This window comes from Alosa sapidissima, chromosome 19 (genome assembly GCF_018492685.1).
Source record: "Alosa sapidissima isolate fAloSap1 chromosome 19, fAloSap1.pri, whole genome shotgun sequence".
NCBI classification, from domain to species: Eukaryota; Metazoa; Chordata; class Actinopteri; order Clupeiformes; family Clupeidae; genus Alosa; species Alosa sapidissima.
In genome coordinates, this window is record NC_055975.1 from 16,490,323 (window position 1) to 16,509,500 (window position 19,178).

Consider the following 19,178-nt stretch of genomic DNA (forward strand, 5'->3'; position numbering starts at 1 on the left):
TTTGCCTGAAGGCTTCCTTTGCCAGAAGAAGGCTGGAAGGAGCAGCTGCCACATTTGCATCAGCTGGGAGAACAGGCCTAGATTTGGTCTGTTTGAGGACTGTTTTGCCTGGGATAGTCATGAATAGGCATCTAAACATATGTTTCCTTATACCTAATCATATAGCCTAACTGAACACTGTATGTTACATAATAGCCTATAGTAGCCTACATAACATAACCTGTGCAGGGAGAACAGACATAGGCTAATATGCAGCTATAAAGCTGGAAGCTTGGGTTACAGAAGGCTTGGCCCACCTTCAGGGAACTACAGGTATGATGCATTTGGACACTTTAGTTAATCGTTGCTACTTGCAAAATCCACCATGCAATTTTGAATTAGCATGTCCTTATAGCCTTGTTTGAGCTTTAGTTAGGCTATTGGTTGCATTATAGAGCTGGGTAGGTCTATAAGATGATCAACCTTCTTTTTCCCCAAACCGACATTTTCCCCAGAATGAATGGTTTACTTTAACATTTTACCTGTATTTGTTTATTTGGACATTGATTAGAGGACAATGACACAGTAGTTTTCCATTTTCAGTCTTCTCTCTGTGCGCGTTTGTGTCAGCGCGCTCCTCTACCATCGTCTTGCCATACGCCTCCCCTTGCTTCCACGCGCAAAAGTTAGCAATGCGCGTGCTCAGATGAGAATGGCGGCTCTTTTGGAATCGCTGGTGCTGGGGAAAGTACGGGCCGATAAGGCCCTACTTTGGCTTAGATACAAGCAGGTAAGTGTATGATTAAACTTTATATGAAATATCGAATATCATCTGTTCTGAATGATTTGAAACGAAGCATAGATGTAGATTGTCGAAGTAAGACGTGTCATGTGTCAAGACTGAAACTTAGCACGAACAAGCTCAACGGTCCCGTATGATGATTCAAGGAGGTGGCTAGCTGGCTGTCGCTAACTTGTCAACAGTAACATTATAGGTCGTTTATTGTCCACTGCAGGCGAACACATCGTATTTCTTCGTATTCCTGTTTGTTCATCTTCTGTAATTGCATGGATACCTACAATATTGCCTTGTCATGCTACGTGGAGCAATATGAGCTGTTGAAGCATTAACGTTAGCGATATTTACCAAATTAGCAGATGTACAGTTAGCGAGTTAACAATCGCTTGCCAGACTGATTTTGGCAGCAAGTAACCTAGAGATTGTCTTTATTGTGTCAGTTATTCTGGCGTTACTGTTTTAACATCAGCTTTAAGGCAGCAAACGCCTTACGTGAAAACAGTCGTGCAGCCTACAACATAACCCTGATTGCTGTTCTACTTGAAATTGTCAGCTAGCTGCATGGGCTTTGCAGTTATTGTGTAAATGACACGTATCTTAGACTAAATTTAGCTAAATTTAGGGCATTTCAGAATTTACTAGGCGCAGATAAGTTGATGATTTCAACCTCTTCTGTAAGTCATAACGGGAATGAATCAATGGCATTAATTAAATGTTTGTGAACCCTGCCATAAATGTATCCCCTTCCCACAGTTTATATAGTCTTGCTTACTATATTTCCCAGATAAATATAATATAAAAATATAATTTGTTGGACAGCAAAGGATGATTCTCTGGTGCTTTGGAAATCTCATAATATAACTAAGAATGAAATTGTCTCCGCAGAGCTCCAAAGACCAGCCATCATGTGAACCATTACTGCAGGTGCAGCGGCAGGAGTTTGTGTCTTTCCTGCTGAACTTCTTAAGAGATCAGAGCAGCCACACCCTCACCCATGGCCCCGCCACACCTGCCAAGACCCCCGTCAGCTCACGGTCAGCCACTCGCTCTGCGCGTCCGCCCAGTGAGCGCAGCAGGGGTGGCCGCTCCGCTGGGGGTGGCACCGGTCCCCGCAGCACCAGTCGCGTCCAGCTCTTCTCACCCGCCCCATCAGTGTCACCGCTGGGGGGTAGCCAGTGGGAAGGCTCAGCGGCTGGGGCCACCACCCAGAGTGGAGGCGAGGTCAGTGGGGTGAGCGGCATCAGCAGCCCTTCCTTCAGCTCGGTGTGGAGCCCTGCGCCACGGGCTCCGCAGTCGGACCGCCGCTCAGCTCATCGCTCCAGCCTGGGAGACTTCATGACTGTATCGCCACCTGAGATGCACCCACAGCACAGCCCCTCCGCGGCAGCAGGGCAGCAGCAGCAGCAGCATCACCGTGGGCGAAGGCGCAGTGGGGGGTCTGGAGGTGGGGGCAGGGGGGGAGGCGGCCGCTGTTTCCAGCAGGAGGACCCCTCGGCGTCCTGGGAGAGGGGCGCTAGGAGAGGGAGGGGAGGTAGAGCTAGTGAGACAGTGTCACCTCCCACGCAAGTGACGCTCAACTTCAACAACTTAGAGGATTTCCCTCCGATGGGGGCATCCCAGCATGCATCACCAATGTGAGTATTTTGCGTCAGAACATCAACATTCATCCACATGTGTGTACATCTCATAATCTTAACATTTTATATGGATAGCAAATGTGTAATTAGATAAGCATACTTAATGCACAACTGAGCAGTCTGATACTCAGGTCAGTGTTGTTTATCTTCAGCTTGACCAAACCTTCCCGGCGCATCAACCCTACTCCGGTGAGCGTGGAGCGGCCTCACTCACGACCCAAGAGCTGTTTCACCTCCACGCCGCTCAGCAAGCCCTGCAGCCCCCCCACCATCCCAGAGGTGGGCAGTGTGCCGAGCCTGCAGGAGGAGAGAGAGATGCTGAGGAGAGAGAAGTAGGTTGGATGGGATGGATTGAGGGATATGTGTAAATGGATGAATGGGTGTGTAATTGGGTTTATACGAGTAGAGTTTCTGTGAGCGATCTCCCATGTGTCGGACAGGAGTGCTGTTATGAGTTAGGTGAAGTGTGAGTCTTTATCATGCCAGGTTATGATAAAGCACTGCACAGAGAAGCAGATACGTGGTGCAGGTTTTATATAACTGAGGTCAGTAAATACAATTCAGTTGGTTTGGATTGATGACTAGACTAGTTGTTGGTTTGTTTGTAAGTTGACACTTGTTTGGACTGTGTTGCTAAGTTGTCGTCCATCTTGGGGTGGTTTTCTGGAGATATGTCCTCTGTCTTTCTGTCTAATGACCCTGGGTAATTGGGTCCCATTTTCTCCATCATCCAACCCCCAATCTTCTCGGTTACCCACCCTCTCCTCCAGGTCTAAACTCCAGCAGCAGACATGCTCACCCCTGAAGCCTATGCCAGAACCCTGTACACCTACCAAACAGGTGCGCATGGACTCCACCATAGCACAGGACCCCCAGGCACCCAGCCCTGACCCTTCCAAAGTCACTCTGACCACTGAGCTGGACCTGTTCACTGAACTCTACTGCACATGCATTTCAGGTCAGTGGCCTACAGGGGGTGCTACGGACACCTAAGGTTTACCTAAATCTGGGTTGTGGTGAATTTTACTAAGTATGTTGTTATGAAGCATGTTGTGGTATACTTGATGTTCATTTGTGAGTGGTTTTGTAGTTTTCTTAATGTGAGTGTTTTAACATTTTAACCATTAAGCTCCGTTCACATATGTTTTTGGTTGCTTGCCTCAATAGTCTCTTGTTACTTGTAGTCTGAATGGGACTTTACCGGTTAAGATGCATGTTTTTTGTGCTCGTCACTATAGAGAACCTTGTGCCTAATGTGTTCCTGGAGCTGTTCTTCGTGCTACAGTTGCTGACGTGTCGCAGCCCTCCGGCTCCAGAAGCGGACAGGGACAGTCTTTGTAGCAGTGGTCAAGGTGAGACAGGCTCAAGTCTCAAGTGCTCATCCGTGGATGTAGTTATTTCTGCAAGAATTATTTTTTTTCAACGTGACTGTTTTTTATGGGATGTATTCTAAAAGAATGGTTTGAAGAATTACTGTCCTCTGACTATTTTTTTTTTTTAATTATTTAGTTAAGTGTTCTAGTCCAGTTTATTTCCAGTTCCAGACTTTGTGTGAGTGAAATTCTGTTTTGTATTGAATTTCATTGCAGACGTGCTGGAGAGGGGCTACTTCAGAGATGTCCACAACTGTGTGTATTTTGCTGTCAAAGTTCTAGAAACTCAGTTTGAGTGAGTACTAACGGTTATGCATCCTGTATCCATATTATAAAGCCTGCCATGGCCTGTGGTTTTATTAAGCAGAAATAAACACGCTTAGACCAAGTTGTTTAGACATGGAACGGTCTGTCATGATCCCATCCCTGTTGCCCAGGTTGGTGTCTCACCTGGACAAGGGCACTCTGCGTCTGCTGTCGGAGAATGAGAGGGTGGGCTTGTTCGCTCCTGCACTGAGAGATCGGCTGGCCCTTGCACAGGACAACAGCACAGCCAAGGTAAACAAGAACGGCACTAAAACTCAATCAGACCTGACAAGACCGGATTCTGGGCAAATGGAACAACACGCAAAGCCTAAGTCAGAGGCCACATGCCATGAATGGTGTCTGAAAAGTGAAGACATACAGTACAGTATGTTAGTGTTGAAATGATCAGGGTGGAACTTTTTTTATTTTGCATCTTGGCTAGTGGTGCAACGGACCATTCCCCACGGTTCAGAGCGCAGATGAACTGCAGATTGGTGCAAAGTTTGAAAATAGTAATTAATAATTCATTAATAATAATGCCGTGAAAAATGTCAATGTGAAAGGTCTGTGTGGTCATGGATGCTCACTTTTTATTATCCATAAGAATCCAGTAATTCACAAACTAAGGAACTGGCTTGCCATAATGCATATTTAGAAGAAACTTCATTTTAGAAGCTTTCTTCACCAAAAAATTGATCCATGACTTAAAAACTTTTATCTGGTCCGAACCGTGAGTTTTATGACTCCGTTGCACCCCTAATCTTTCATACTAGGCCTTCACATACCGTATTGGTGGTCAGATTGTCACACTGGAATTGACCCATGTATGCCTCCAGGTCTCCCCCTCTCTGCCCGCCTTCATCCACTCGGTGCCATTCCAGCCGGCCACAGACAACCGCTCCAACTTCAGCTGTGACAAAGCCTTTCACATATTCAAGAAACAAAGGTGAGCTAGAGAGAAATCTGGACTAGGTTTAACACTTGATGGCTGTAAACTAAACTAGTCATTTTCAGAAGTCAGAAAGGCAATGTTTTTATTTTTAAGCATCATCAAAAATCAATTTGTATGTTAGCATGGCCTAGTGGTGTCTTATTTTTAGTTGGTTTTCTGCAATGAAGGCACTCCATAAACTAAATGACTTATACAACTGATTACATTGTTGCCCAGGGATATCTTTTATGAGCTGCTGAGAGACTGGGAGGATTTCCATAAGGAGCCTGGCTGGGAGTTTGAGGCAGCTCTGGGCAGCAGAGTCCGGTGAGTGACTTGACACTTTTGCTATGTAATCTATTTGCCTTGTGGAGTTGGTAACCAGCTCCCTGACCTGTGATTTGTCCTTTCAGGATGATGGTCAGTCAGCTGACGGCTGCAGGGAATCATGCTCACTTCGCTCGGCTGTTCCAGAAGCAGCTAGTCCAGGTGAGCATTGGAGGACGGGGCTTGTTTCCATGACGCATACCGGTTCTTTTTCCCTCACCCTCTTTTTCCTCTCTCTCTTTCTCTTTCTTTCTCTATCTCTCTCCATCTCCACCCTCTCCCTCTCTCTATTTCACTCACTATTTCTTTCTTTCTTTCTCTCTCTCTCTTTCTATCCTTCGCTCCAGGCAAGAAAGCCAAATGACTGAAATTACCACACAAATTAACTTCCATTACAGTGACTCTGAATAGTTTTCTGAATTCCTTTACTCGACTTTGTCTTTTACAAGTAATCTGTGTTTTAAATGAACATTCCTACAATTTGACAGTTTGTCATTTGTTTGTTTGTCATATATCCTGCCATATATCACGGGTTTCCACTTAAAATGAACTCACTTCACAAGTGTGCAACTTTCAAACTCTCAAAGACGCTTTCACTGCCCCTTTGCTCTCCATATACCCTCTTCTGTCCTCCTCTCCCAGATGTGTAAAGAGCCGGGGGTGCGAGGCTCCTTTGGCGAGGCCCCTGACGCAGACGTGCTGAGCATCCTGGGAGCAGACGGCCTGAGCCGGCTGAAGCGTCTACAGGAGCGCCTGATCCAGCCGCAGGGCTTCATGGGTCCCTGCCCCCCGCCCTCCTTCCCAGGGTACCAGGAGTTCTTCAGAGACTTCCTACAGACGGCCAGCTGGTGAGTGTGGTGAAAGTGCTCCTCCATAAATAGCTGTAACCTTGAGCTGCAGGAGTCTGCAGCTGATTTGTCCTGGAGATAACGTAGCTCGGGTCCAGCAGCCTAGTAGACTTCCGCTCACCCTGCTCGATATGGAACATTAACATAATGGATCATTTCATCTCATTCAAGTGTAAGAATAATACAAGGGTCTGTTAGTGATTCTTTGACCTTCCCTGAAGTTGTTAATGCAAAATCTGGGATAACAAAATACAAAATTACATTATGCAAATCTGGAATTATATCACACAGTTATATCAGACAAGTTTGAGCAGCACGTTTGGATGGTAGGGGCTTCAGTGTGGTTTTGCTGTGTGCAGTTGCCAGCTGAACCAGCACCTGAAGGACAGCATGTGCCAGGAACTGCTGCTTCTGGACGAGGTGTCCATCCTCGGGTCGCCAGCAGGTGGCAGTGGTGGTGAAGAGGAAGGAGACGGGGACATGGACCAACAGGTCCGTCTAGTGGAAGGCCTATCAATGTCTACACAGTATATGTGTTTATTCAAGGTTCTCCTGGTACTTTGCCTCATCAGCCTCTGCTTAATATTTTTCTCTCTCTCCTTCCTCCTCTCTCTCTCTCTCTCAGGATGAGAAACAGAGGTTCTCCTCAGTGCTTCTTGTAGCACGTTTGCTGGCTAAGTTCCTGGGATTCATCTCCTTCCTGCCTTACCACACGTCTGATCCTCCATCCAAAGAGATCCAGCAGGCAGCCATTGCACTGCGTAGCAAGGTGTGTGTGTGTCTGTGTGTGTGTGTTTTGATCATCGTTTGTGGCGTTAAGAGGTTTGTGATCCACTGTGTCAGACAGATTTGAAATGTTTTCATGTCCTGAAGAGGTGTTTCGGGTCCATGTGACCTGACGAGTTTGTAACTTGTTTTTTGACGATCGCGTGCTGCTCTGCCATCAGAGCTCTCCAGTGTTGGACGTCTGTGCAGTGTTGCGCAGTTGTGTGCGCAGACGCAGGCTGGTGCTGACCGTGCCCTGGCTGGTGGAGTTCCTGTCCATGATGGACTACACCGGACCCTACCTGCCCTGCTTCAGAGCTGCGTTAGGCTTACTGCTGCACCTCTACAGGTAGAGAAACACACACACACACACACACACACACACACTCATTCTCTCTCTCTCAAGACTCAACTCATTAACAGCTGACAACAGCTAGGTAAGTTTACTGAGCACATTATGTATGTGTTTGTGTGTGACAGGCGAGTGCTGCTGGGCAGAGGAGCTGAGATGTGTTACCTGAATCAGCTGCTACTGGTTGCAGTCCTGGGCTGGCTCTTCCAGGTGAGTCAACATAGGCCCATATTCACTCATATTGTCATCATTGTTATCAAATGTAAATAGTATTGTGCTTTCATAGAAGGCATATTCCCATATCATGGCTATAGACAGCTCCTAATGTAATATGCACAAGCAGTTGGCCTGTTTATTTCCCTTCTACCCCTCCCACTGTTTCAGATCCCTGTGTTTCCAGAGGACCTCGTATTCAGTGAGGAGCTGGACTTCAATGAAGAGACCTTGGTTGGTTCCCAGGGCCTGGTGAGTACCATCCTTTCTTCCATGTATGGAAAGTGCTGTTCCATTCCCATAGACCGTCTTTGAGTTTCCAAAACTGTCTTGATATCATCATTGGCCATCTTTCCACTGTGGGGTCAAAGGACCCAGAGCTAAGGTCAGACTGCTCTTGTCTCCACAGGACACTCTCCCCCTGGTGGACCAGCAGCTGCTCTACACCTGCTGCCCGTTCTTGGGTAAGAGAAGGCTCTGGTTTTAGATATACTGTATGACCCTAATTTGAAAGACGGGCAATTAACAAAGCAAATTTTCTTGTATATGAACTAGGGGTGTCACGATTTCAATTTTCAAAGTCGAAATTGATCGAAATTACATCTGGATCTCGAACTTCGAACTCAGAGGTCGAACCGAAGATGTAGCCACACCCCCAATGTTACGTCCAGCATGCAAGCCAAGAGGCAAACACACACACACACACACACACACACACACACACACACACACACACACACACACACACACACACACACACACACACGTGTTGAATTGCAGCACATTAATACTCTTCTAACTTCTAAGTAAAAAAAAAAAAAAAAAAGGAACACTATACTTGTCTCTTCAGAGTGTGCTGAAACAATCAAATTATCATTCTGTGTTTTATTTCACCACGTCTATGTTTAATGTCTGTTCTGTTTACTACCTTGTGGTAGGAACGGTTTCAGAAACGGAATAGGTGAAGGCCGAAAAAGTAAACATTAGAAATGCATTAATAGTAATATCATTAAAAAAATATTGAAAATCGAATTCGAATCGTGACTTTAAAATCGAAAATTTGAAGAATCGTGACCCCCTAACAACTGAAGCGATCGGGTGGCGTGTGAGTGCATTGCGGTGACCCACTCAGGTTTGCTTTAAAGGTTTTGCTTATGATGGTAAATTGGCAAAACAATGTAATTAAATTAACTTAAGTTTATTTTTGCTCATTGCCTGACATTGAAATTAGGGCCCATAATGTCAATATGCATTGACCTCCCTGAAATGTCTTTTAAAGTGTTTCATGAGTATTGATCTTCATGGCGTTGTGTTATGATTGGCAGGTGAGTTCCGAAAGCTGCTAGCAGCCTTTGTGGCAGGAAGCAGTGCCAAGAGTGGGGGCCTCATACGTAAGATTACGCCCACCTCTGCTGATGCTGAGCCTAGAGACCCACCCACAACCCGCTCCCAGCAGAAACTACAGGTACTCAACCTCAGATACACCCTCTTATACATCAGTTCAGTCACAACACACATGTGGTTTACAAAATGAACTATGGGTTGGAGGACACAAAGGGCAAATCACGGAGATGATGAACCAGGAATTGGGTCAGCCTCACTTAATCTGTACTGACAATTTCCTTATAATCCAAACCCAACATAATCGCAAGGCATCTTTCTTTTGTCCAATAACATGTATTTGTGTACTTGTTTGTGTAGTCATCATCATACTGTATTCATTATTTCAGATGGAGTTGGAACAGGCATTCTTCCACAACCAACCGCCATCTCTGAAAAGAACCGTGGACTTTGTGGCAGAGCGAGTCAGCTCCAACTGTGTCAAACACATCAAGTGAGTCTTGCTCACCACACCTTGGTGATGTGCCAGGGCATCTATCTATCTAGAAATTGCAGGAACGTCTGTCTATGTGTGTGTGTGTGTGTGTGTGCCGCCTATCTCTCGAACCGTTAGTCCGTTTGATTTCAAACTTGACAGGAGTCTTGCTACTGGTACGAGTAAGTGCAGGGCAAAGTTTGACATTGTTTGGATAAAAAAAGCAAAAGATATTGTTAAAAATATCGGTAAAAGGAGCACACATTGGCTTTCTCCCCTCTACCGTAGCCACTTCCCCTCTCACACAGCACAGCGCAGGACCAGAGGCAGAGAGGGTAAGCGGAGTTTTGGCAGCACTGGTTAAGACGCAAGATGTTTGGATGATTATCATGTCTGACTTCAACAATAAAGACTCCCTGTATGCAGTTTGCTTGCATACAGTGATTCCACGGATTTTGCAACAACACGCCAACAAACACTGGTAGGTTATGTAGTGGCTATTCAAATTCAAAATTACATAATAAAAAGTATGGGGAATAGCTTCGAATAGCCCAGGCTACTTTGGACTCGAAAAAAACGACAATTCCGACTGTAAGCTCCCAAATTGAAACGAGCAATAATCTAATGGTCCTGAATTTAACAACGTTTCAAAAGACTGAGGGTGCCACACAGCTAGACAACGAGTGGCAGACAGAGCAACGTCACTTACGGCTCCCACACACAGCTGCGTGCATCGCGTTGCTGGAGACTCATCCCATTCACTTTAAATGGGCTCACGTGATCCGTTGCCGAACTGAATTGTGGGTCCGTCGCGTCGCGTTTCTCCCGCTGCTCGCGTTGAGTTCAGCTGTTGCTGCACCGACAGACGGCACCGGCCAATCAAGCCAATCTACGGACGGCACCAACCAATCACATTACGGTTTTACTTCAAGTCATTTGCATAGCTACCGTCGGGAACACCCACTGGAATGCGTTGACGGAACGCATCTGTGTGTGGGAGCCGTTATGCTACCAAAGACTGTTTTTGAGTCACATCGTGGCAAATCTCATATGATGATGCATCTTTCTACAAAATGGTTTGTCTTCTATATTTCTATATTTGCCTTACATCAAAGCTTTAGGCTTATGTCATTTCGATCAGCTACAGACAACGAGTGGCAGACAGAGCGTGATGTCACTTAGGCCTAGGCTAGCCTACCAGAGAGTCACATTGTTGCAAATTTCAAGATGCATCATTCCACAAAATGGTTTGTCTGAAGTATCAGGAAGTTATTCAATAAGCTTAACAATAATATAGCCTTAACTCAAAACAGCTATTAGGCTTGTGTCATTCTGATCTATAGAAATGTCACATGCAGCCATGCCTGCTTAGGCTACTGCACATTAATAATTATAGGTTAATATATTATAATATTCAGTATTCATTATTGAATGCTTAGCTGGAATGATGTTTTCCCTGTCATCCTATTTTTATATGTAATTGGGCTATGGGTTTTCTACAGGAATGGCATGTTTGAATGGGCACTGCACTAGTTCAATTAAGCCATGTTTGGGCTAATATTGATTAAATACTTCAGACAAGTTTTGAAATGAACACTGTGGCCGTCTCTGCCCTACTTGTTGTGCGTAGGGCGACTTTGGTGGCAGAGCTGGTGAAGGGTGGCGAGCGGACCCTGAGGGAGGCGCTGGCTGTGGAAAGTGCCAACGTGGCCAAGCTTAATGACGCCATCTGCACCCAGCTGTGTGATAAGGGCAAGCAGGCACATGAGAGGGCCACCAGGTAAGGGGAAAAATCTTGTCACTCACCCCAGACAGTTTTTTTATTTATTATTTATTTATTTATATATTCTAATCTGCCTGTATGTATTTAAATGCAAATTTTGTACACTATTATTTATTTTGTCTGTGTGTCTATATATACACGTTTATGTGTGGCCATGCACGTGTGTTCATCCTTCTGTGTGTGTGTGTGTGTGTGTGTGCAGGTTCTGCAGTGAGAAGGGTCCAGAGGCTGTACGAGTCCTGTTGCCTGAGGAGACCTCTCCAGCAGTGAGTTAAAACACAGCTGAGCTAATTCATCATCTTATGCTATTTAGTCTGTGATTTATTCTTTCATTATATGGGTTTTTAATGGGCACCATTAACATGAAGACTTGCTTGCCAGGCGCATGGTAAATCAACAGCTGAATATTTATCGACTGTTGCTTGGCGAATGTTAATTGCCGCTTACATGGCTGTCACGCTATCTCGTCGATGAAACACCCCGTTTGTCTTTACTGTTCATTAGTGAGACGGGATAGCGTTAACTGTGTGTGTGTGTGTGCTTGTGTCCCTGTGTGTGTTTGTATGTCTGTATGTGTGTTTTTGTAACTTCCATATGCATGCATGTTAATGAATATTTGTATGCAGGTTCTCAGCACTTCAGAAAGCATCACAACTCGGCTGGCCACAGAAAAGGCCTGCACCTGGCTCTCCTCTAACATCACAGGTATCTTGCCCGTTTCAGATTCATTGGGCCCCAAACATACACTCATGTCTGAGCAAGGAGACGATTGGCAGGACACTGAAGTCACTCAGTGTATCCTGCACTGAAACACAACATGCATTACAATGCACACTCAAAGCATGGCAACAACGGCCATGTGTAGTCTGGAGATAGGGCGAGTTGCTGTTATTCTCTCATATTTGGAATCTGTTTTCAGCGTTGATCAAGAGGGAGTGGAAGACGGTGTTTGACCGTGTCCTGAAGACCCTTCCCTGCCCTCCACCCCCAAGCCCAGACATGTTGCCCGCGCCCCAGACTCAGACACCCACAGACGCCCAGAGAGGTGGTGGGGGAGGACCAGCCTCGGGGCAAACAGACTGTCCCTCAGAGTGCACTCACCAAGCCCCCAGAGCCTCCAACGTCCTCACGGAAATAAAGGTACGGACCCGGCTGTGCGAGGCTGCTTGGGAGAGAAGAGGCCCGGGCATGGCTCCAGTTGCAGGGTTGTGTAAGGTATGAGCTACACCAGGCGCGTAACTGAAGTGTTCCGTTTGCGACGCGTAAAATCCATTTTAGATGAATGGTCTATTTTTTTCGAATGTATGCGCCGCTATCACGTCTGGTGTAGCTACCTCCATTGATTATAGTGACAGCTAATTGTTGCAGCAGACGCTATGCGAACGGAACGCTTCAGTTACGCGCCTGGTGTAGCTTCACTGTAAGGGTGCAGTCTGTGTGATCCTAATTCCATATATTCTTTGGTGAATTTCAGCACATTTGTCCTCACGGTCCTCGCAACTCTTACAGGGAAGCTTTACCAGCCACATAACTGAAGCGTTGCGTCTGCTGCAATAATTAGCTTCCACTATAATCAATGGAAGTAGCTACACCAGACGTTCGGAAAAAATAGACCATTCTTCTAAAATGGATTTTAACGCGTTTTAACGGAACGCTTCAGTTACGCGCCTAGTGTAGCTTCCCTGTTAGCTGTCCATTCAGTGTTTACACTCTGGTGTTCACACACAGCCCTGTATCTGAAAATAGGACACATAAAGGCTCAGACCGAGACACTCCCAGCAGTCCCAACCAGTCAACAACATGCTTCAGAAGCACAGAAGGGAGGTGTGAGATTTGATTGTACATACACAATCTTTAGTGAATTATGTACTGCCCCTTTAAGTAGTGGTGTTATGCGTATGTGTTACCATTAACCTGGATCACCATACACCTCGCTTGTCCTGAGCTACTGGGGTGGCTGATGGCACTAGTGTTGACAGTGATAAATGCATTCTAAATAACAGCAGCAAGAGTAACAGATCAACTGGAGTATCAGTAGTGTTGGGAATTTAAAAGGCACCAAGGGATGATCCGTCTCATAAACATTAATGTGTTCTCTTCCAGGAAGTGTTGAGCATTGCAGTGGGACCTAGAACTGAGGATGAGGTGCTTACCATCCAGCAGCTGCAGACTCTACTGAACAGAGCCAGAGATACTCTAGAATGCCGGAAGGTACACCACACAGACATCCTCACACACAAATCACACAAAAACAAATACACGCATTCGCATGAGCCTGTAGATATGCTTCCTATAGTGTTGCAGAGATATTGATTCATTTGCATCATCTCAAGAAACAGGTGGTTATGTTCAGTGTGTTCATCTTTTTGACTTTGTCTGCATCACTTGCCATTTTCCACACTTACCTGCTGTATGTCTGATGTATTTACCTGCAGTTTCTGTCTGTGGTGCCGGAGCAGATGCTGGTACGAAGCACAGTCATGTTGGCCTGCAGGCTTGGTGAGTGATACAGATCTAAAGCAACACGATGTAGTTCATTTACTTTACTTTGTTAGTCATTTTATTGTAATATCGGCTTCAAACTCATTTTGATACTACAATAGGGAGAATGGAGTCTTTGACATTGCAGATGTGCGCACCTGAAATGCCTGCCACCGTGTTATGTGACATTGCAGATGTGCGCACCTGAAATGCCTGCCACCGTGTTATGTGACATTGCAGATGTGCGCACCTGAAATGCCTGGCACCGTGTTATGTGACATTGTCACGAGTAGGAACATGACCCTTTTTGTCGAATTGGGTACCCCTTTAGTGTTAAATGGGCACACAGTATATTTACAACTGACAAAAAAGGAAATTGCATTGATATACACTGAGTTTTCAGTATGTATGCAACCATACTTCTCCCTGCTATTGATGAATACTATATATGGTTCATACCATGAGTAAGTTGGGAGCATGAATTTCCCAGATTTCCATTTATGTTCAACAATGTCCCTTTTTGCATGGACTACACTAATGTTATGTTTTGCTCTCTCTCTCCCTCTCTCTTTCTTTCTCTCTCTCTCTCTCCCTCTGCCTCTCTCTCTCTCTGATCAGTATCAGGGGAACTGCCGCTGGTCAGCCCCATGGACAGTGCAGGCCTCCGAGCCCTCCTGGAGCAGCTGGCGTGTCTGTGGGGTAGCAGCCCCCTCCCCTCTATACCGCTCCACCTGCTCTTCACCTCCTCCAACCTCACCGCCGTGCTCAACAACACAGATGTGAGTTCTGAAGCCCAGCTCATGGGACATGCAGCAGCGCACTGCATGTTTGCTTCATCTGCCACTGCCTGTTTCTCACAGGAAAAGCGACCACAAGCTGCACAGAATATTGATGGCTGCTACATTGGAAGAGTTTCCACAACTTATTAAGTGTCAGCGGGCATTGAGCATTTTTCGACCCAAGCAGAGGCAGAAAGCTAGTTGAAGCTGAACATAAACAAAATATGGCATAGTAATATGAATATGCGATAATTTGATAATTTGTTTGCTTCTGACAGCAATATTAGGAAGTACTGTAACAAGTACTTAAACCATAGTAGGTTTTTGGGACACGAGGGAAGACTATGCTGTTTCAGTGATTTGTTTATTTGTTTGTCTTTTTGTTTGTTTTTCCAGACAAAACCTCACACCACTAAAACAGATACACATGGCATTGCATTAAAAGCCTTTTATCCTATTTTTTTGTCATGCTTGCTCTCTCCTTCCTTCTCTTGTCTGCCTTGCTATCTTCTTCCTACTTTCTGCCTTCCCAGAATTGCCAAAACTTCAGGGTCTTGGTCCAGCTGCTTTTGGAGAAAGGACTTCTGGGAAAAGAAGATGTGGTGTCACATTGGAGAAGCTTATTGGAGCTGTCTTGGACAATGGTTACCCCAATTCCATCCCACAGCAAATCCAGTGTTTCCCATACATTGACTTACCTATTTGTGGCGGCCCACCACAATATCAACTTTGACCACCACACAATGATTTTCCAGGTTGTACTAAATTGTGCTTAAATCTGGTTAGCATCATAACCAAGCTGCTCTAATTTGTTAAAAACTGTTGCATTCAAGTTAATTCTGCAAACATACCACTACAAATAGAATTCAATTCTGTGGGAAACACTTAAATTGTAACGTGAACAACTATGTGGACTCTGTAACATAACCTAAATAAGTGGACTTGTTTGTGATCCAACAGAGCTCTGTTCTTTTTCAGGAGTCCATTGAGAAGATCCAGGAGCTGTCCATTTCCTCCGTACCCCCCGCACCTGTCTCTTTGCCAAGGCACAGAGATGTCCTGCAGATCTCCCATTGAACAGCAGATGGCACCCTTTCACCACATCACCCAGAGCACTTAAGGAAACTTTTTACAGGGTTTGCATGCTGAGATGTCACCATTACCAAAGACACATTACTTGGAGCGTACAACTCCTTCACGAAGGAGTACATGTGCTGCTAGCCAATCAGATGAGTTGGTTTTGAGTTGGTTGGCTCTTTGCTTAGTGTGTGAAAGTCATTTTCCCCTTTACTTGGAGTCTCTGCCATTGCTCATGAAATGACGTCATGGCCCTTAATGATGCTATTTCCTCTTAAGTTCTGTCCCAGATCTAAAGGGCCAGTGAATGATGTTTTGCGGTTAGTTTCAGCCACTGGCACAGACTCAGATGCTGTCAGGTTTCTTTTTTTTCTAAAGTGCCTTTAGCATTTAGCAGCCAGACCATTTCATTAGAAACACCAATTTATATATTTCACTACTTTCAGGATAAATCCAGCCAGCCATCCTTATTTGGAATGAGAACATTCCCACAGGTTCCATAGTTCTGAGTCACTCACTGGTGTTCTCCGTGACTATGATGTGCTGTCCTCCTTTCCTGTCCCTCTGGCACATTCAGTGGGATTAAAGGAGAAAGGGGTTTCAGTGATGAAATCTAAATTGCCATATGTTCATCCAGTGCTTTACATGAACTGGCCCGTTTAAAGATGGGGTTTAGGGAAAAGACTGGCCAGGTGCCGGTGTCGCTTCGCTTTAAATTTGACAGTTAAAGGAGGGAAATGAAACTATAGGAATTGATGAGGTAAAATATAGAAGTTGATGAGGTACAGTTTGGAAATATAGAATGGTCTTTCAATGGAGTAATCAAGTTAATCAAAAGATTATTTAATTTTATATTTATATTTTAACAATATATCCAAATTATGTTTGTCATGTCTTGATATACACTGCAACTTTATATGAACATTCTGCTATGCTGCTTGTTATTTGGGAACTGTCTGTGTCTCATAAATGCATAGAGATGCATTTGTGATAGACTGTTAGTTCATGTTGGACTTGTTTTTCAAATGTCAGTTGCTTGTAAACTGTTGTCAAGTTTTAGGATAAATTTGTATACAAAAATAAAGATATTTTAAATGTGAAAAAGAATTGCCTCGCTGGTCATATCAGACCATTTCAGGCTGTGCGTGTTTGTTTCCCTAAGCTTGACTATTGTCGAGAGTTGCCAGAATTAAAACATGCTAGCATCACCTTAAACGGTTCTGGACTCTGGCAGCACATCACTACCCGAATGTGTCCCTTGTATGGACACGGAGGCCCTTTTCTTTGGACCCAATTCATTTTGAATTCAAGTTTTGAGATGTCACTGTCCTGAATTGACCTGTCCAAAATGCATTCCTAGATATTCTGTTTACAGTCGAATTCAATAGATTAATAACTTGCATTCCTGTGTTTTGTTTTATGTAGATGCACATTGTTATCAAGAAACAGTCCATACCACGTATCAAGTCAGAAAATAAGGGAGGCATATTTGAATTCAAAACAAACTCCCCCCTAGCACACTGCATGGAGACACTCTCCGCCTCTTTGGCCCGTGCAGTCAGCTTGCCAGCAGGAAGTCTGAACGAACGCGCTCAGTCACATTCTCCGCTGTGACCTCGGAGGACATGGGCTAAATTCAACCAGGCGCACTAGCATGAATTACTGGACTAAATCGCCGATTCATCGGTCCCATGCCATCAGTAAGCAGGCGTGGGAATTAATCAACGAGAGCAGTCCGAAGTTGCCATCCGTCTAGCGGCTAACGTGCCGCTGACTGGAGTCGGCAACATGGCAAACGTTAAAGTGGCGATTCGAGTACGTCCACTGAATTCCAGGTAATTACCAACAAACTTGCGAACTCTATGCGTAATATGTGGATATTGTCACCTGAATGCACACCTCGTTTAGATAGTTAGCACTATACAACCATGGTTGTATGTAGAATTTGACATGGATGTGCCTTCTGTAGTGGCGTGCCCATGTATGTAGCTGCTAGAGGGTTGCTAGGAGAGTGGTAAAGGTTTGACAGTAGCCTCCAGAATTGGCGGCCAGGTGTCGTGGAAAAAAACATCACGCTTCACTAACTTAACTTCTCTCTTTTCAGTCGAAACTAACGTAATACTTTCAGTCATCACCTTTTCCCTTGCCGGAAAACTAAGAATGTGGTGGCAGTCCATGCCTTTGTCTTTGGAAGCGAAACAATGACAGTGTCTCCTAAAAGTTTGTTAACTGCTCTGCGCATGAGTCGTTTTGACTGAGTTCCTGAATTTATAGTGGGTCAAGGCAAGGGAAATGTGAATGGAAAACACCTCACTGTTTCTAAAAGCTTTTAGTATTTAAGTAAACAATATTAAACTTTACCGTTGTAAGTAAGTAAGTATACTCTTTTGATCCCGTGAGGAAAATTTGGTCTCTGTATTTATCCCAATCCGTGAATTAGTGAAACACACACAGCACACAGTGTACACACATTGAGGTGAAGCACACACTAATCCCGGCGCAGTGAGCTGCCTGCATCAACAGCGACGCTCGGGGAGCAGTGAGGTGTTAGGTGCCTCCAGGGGTAAGGGCACTCCAGCCGTGCCTACTGGTCGGGGTTCGAACCGGCAACCCTCCGGTTACAGGTCCGAAGTGCTGCCCCTATGCACAACTTTCCAAGAGGGCGAAGATTCCTTTTTAAACTGGGTCAAAACACTTCTTGTGTTTTAGCCATCCAGAATATTTCAGTTTATTGCAGGACTAGCGTACCTGAATGAAATTTGGCATACAACCCCTAATAGCTTATGGAAAATATCTGCACTTTTCTTCTTGCTCCATTTTTTATTGCACTGTAAAACTGCATACAGGGGTAACTAGCGCAACGCTGTTCCAGCACCATGCCTCTCTTAAACCCCCTCCGCCTGTATTCTCTCCACACATTTTCTAAATTACAACAGCATGTTGCCTTTAGTCTTTACCCAGATGGAGGCTGAGTCCACAGCATCCAGGGAGGTAAAACTGTCTGCATTAAATGGTGTCATTGCACCAGCAGGATGTGGTCATCCTCCTTCCCTGTTACATTTAAATCATCTCTATTTTCTTTGCATGACAAAGGATGACTTTACAGTGAACTGTCTCTGTGTGATGCAAATTCACCAAAGGGTGTTCATGTGGTCTCCTCGTCTTATATAGGTTACATTCCTGTGTTTGAAAATTACTAGTTTTAATTGTATAGCAGAGTTAGGCCATTTGTTTTTGTGGACTGCCCTTATGATCTCTAAGGAGAGGACATGGTGCTTAGAAAAACTAGAGGCTTGGCTACAAGCAAGGGACTCAAGCTTGTGGTTGCTACTGTGATGTAGGCTGGCTATCCCAAAACAATACAGAGTAACAACAGGGTTGAGTAAGACCATAGATCATTCATTTAATTTGTTACTTTCCCTCTTTCAGCCTTTGGTTCTTTATTTTTGTTCTTGATTCGTATGCAAGCAGAGGCAGAGCCGGTGCCCAGCAGCCTGAGGTTTTGGGCAGGGTCGGTGCCAAGGCTTGTATTTGGGGGTTGGCAGACTCAGACAGAGGCAACAGCCCATGTGGTGTAACATGGAGGCTAGCCTGTGGGAGCTGGGAGAACCCTCCACTGAGAAAGACACATTCGTACCCTAAACTCACACAGCGCCTTAAAATGCTGCCCGTTTTTCACCCAAGGAGTTTTCATTCACACATACACACACAT

General features: G+C 45.0%; 2 protein-coding genes across 3 annotated transcripts in view; both read left to right on the forward strand.

Moving 5' to 3' along the window:
• Positions 1-221: 221 nt before the first annotated feature.
• Positions 222-16,868, forward strand: cdan1 (codanin 1). Its single transcript, XM_042071494.1, has 29 exons — positions 222-312; positions 583-769; positions 1,664-2,412; positions 2,568-2,747; positions 3,186-3,373; positions 3,654-3,767; positions 4,005-4,083; positions 4,226-4,346; positions 4,931-5,040; positions 5,263-5,352; positions 5,439-5,514; positions 5,995-6,200; positions 6,560-6,692; positions 6,826-6,969; positions 7,148-7,314; positions 7,446-7,527; positions 7,702-7,782; positions 7,940-7,994; positions 8,856-8,995; positions 9,261-9,364; positions 10,977-11,126; positions 11,332-11,395; positions 11,756-11,834; positions 12,049-12,269; positions 13,233-13,340; positions 13,565-13,628; positions 14,229-14,389; positions 14,923-15,033; positions 15,368-16,868. The coding sequence occupies exons 2-29, from the start codon at positions 686-688 to the stop codon at positions 15,464-15,466; spliced, it is 3,960 nt and encodes a 1,319-aa protein (XP_041927428.1). The 5' UTR covers positions 222-312; positions 583-685; the 3' UTR covers positions 15,467-16,868.
• Positions 16,869-17,034: 166 nt separating this feature from the next.
• The window catches only part of stard9 (StAR-related lipid transfer (START) domain containing 9), a 45,355-nt gene continuing 43,211 nt past the window's right edge, over positions 17,035-19,178 (forward strand). For both annotated transcript variants that reach the window (XM_042071461.1, XM_042071462.1), the window contains exon 1: positions 17,035-17,301. In XM_042071461.1, coding sequence (XP_041927395.1) covers positions 17,255-17,301 — 47 coding nt within the window. In that variant the 5' untranslated portion in view covers positions 17,035-17,254. The remainder of the gene's footprint in view (positions 17,302-19,178) is intronic.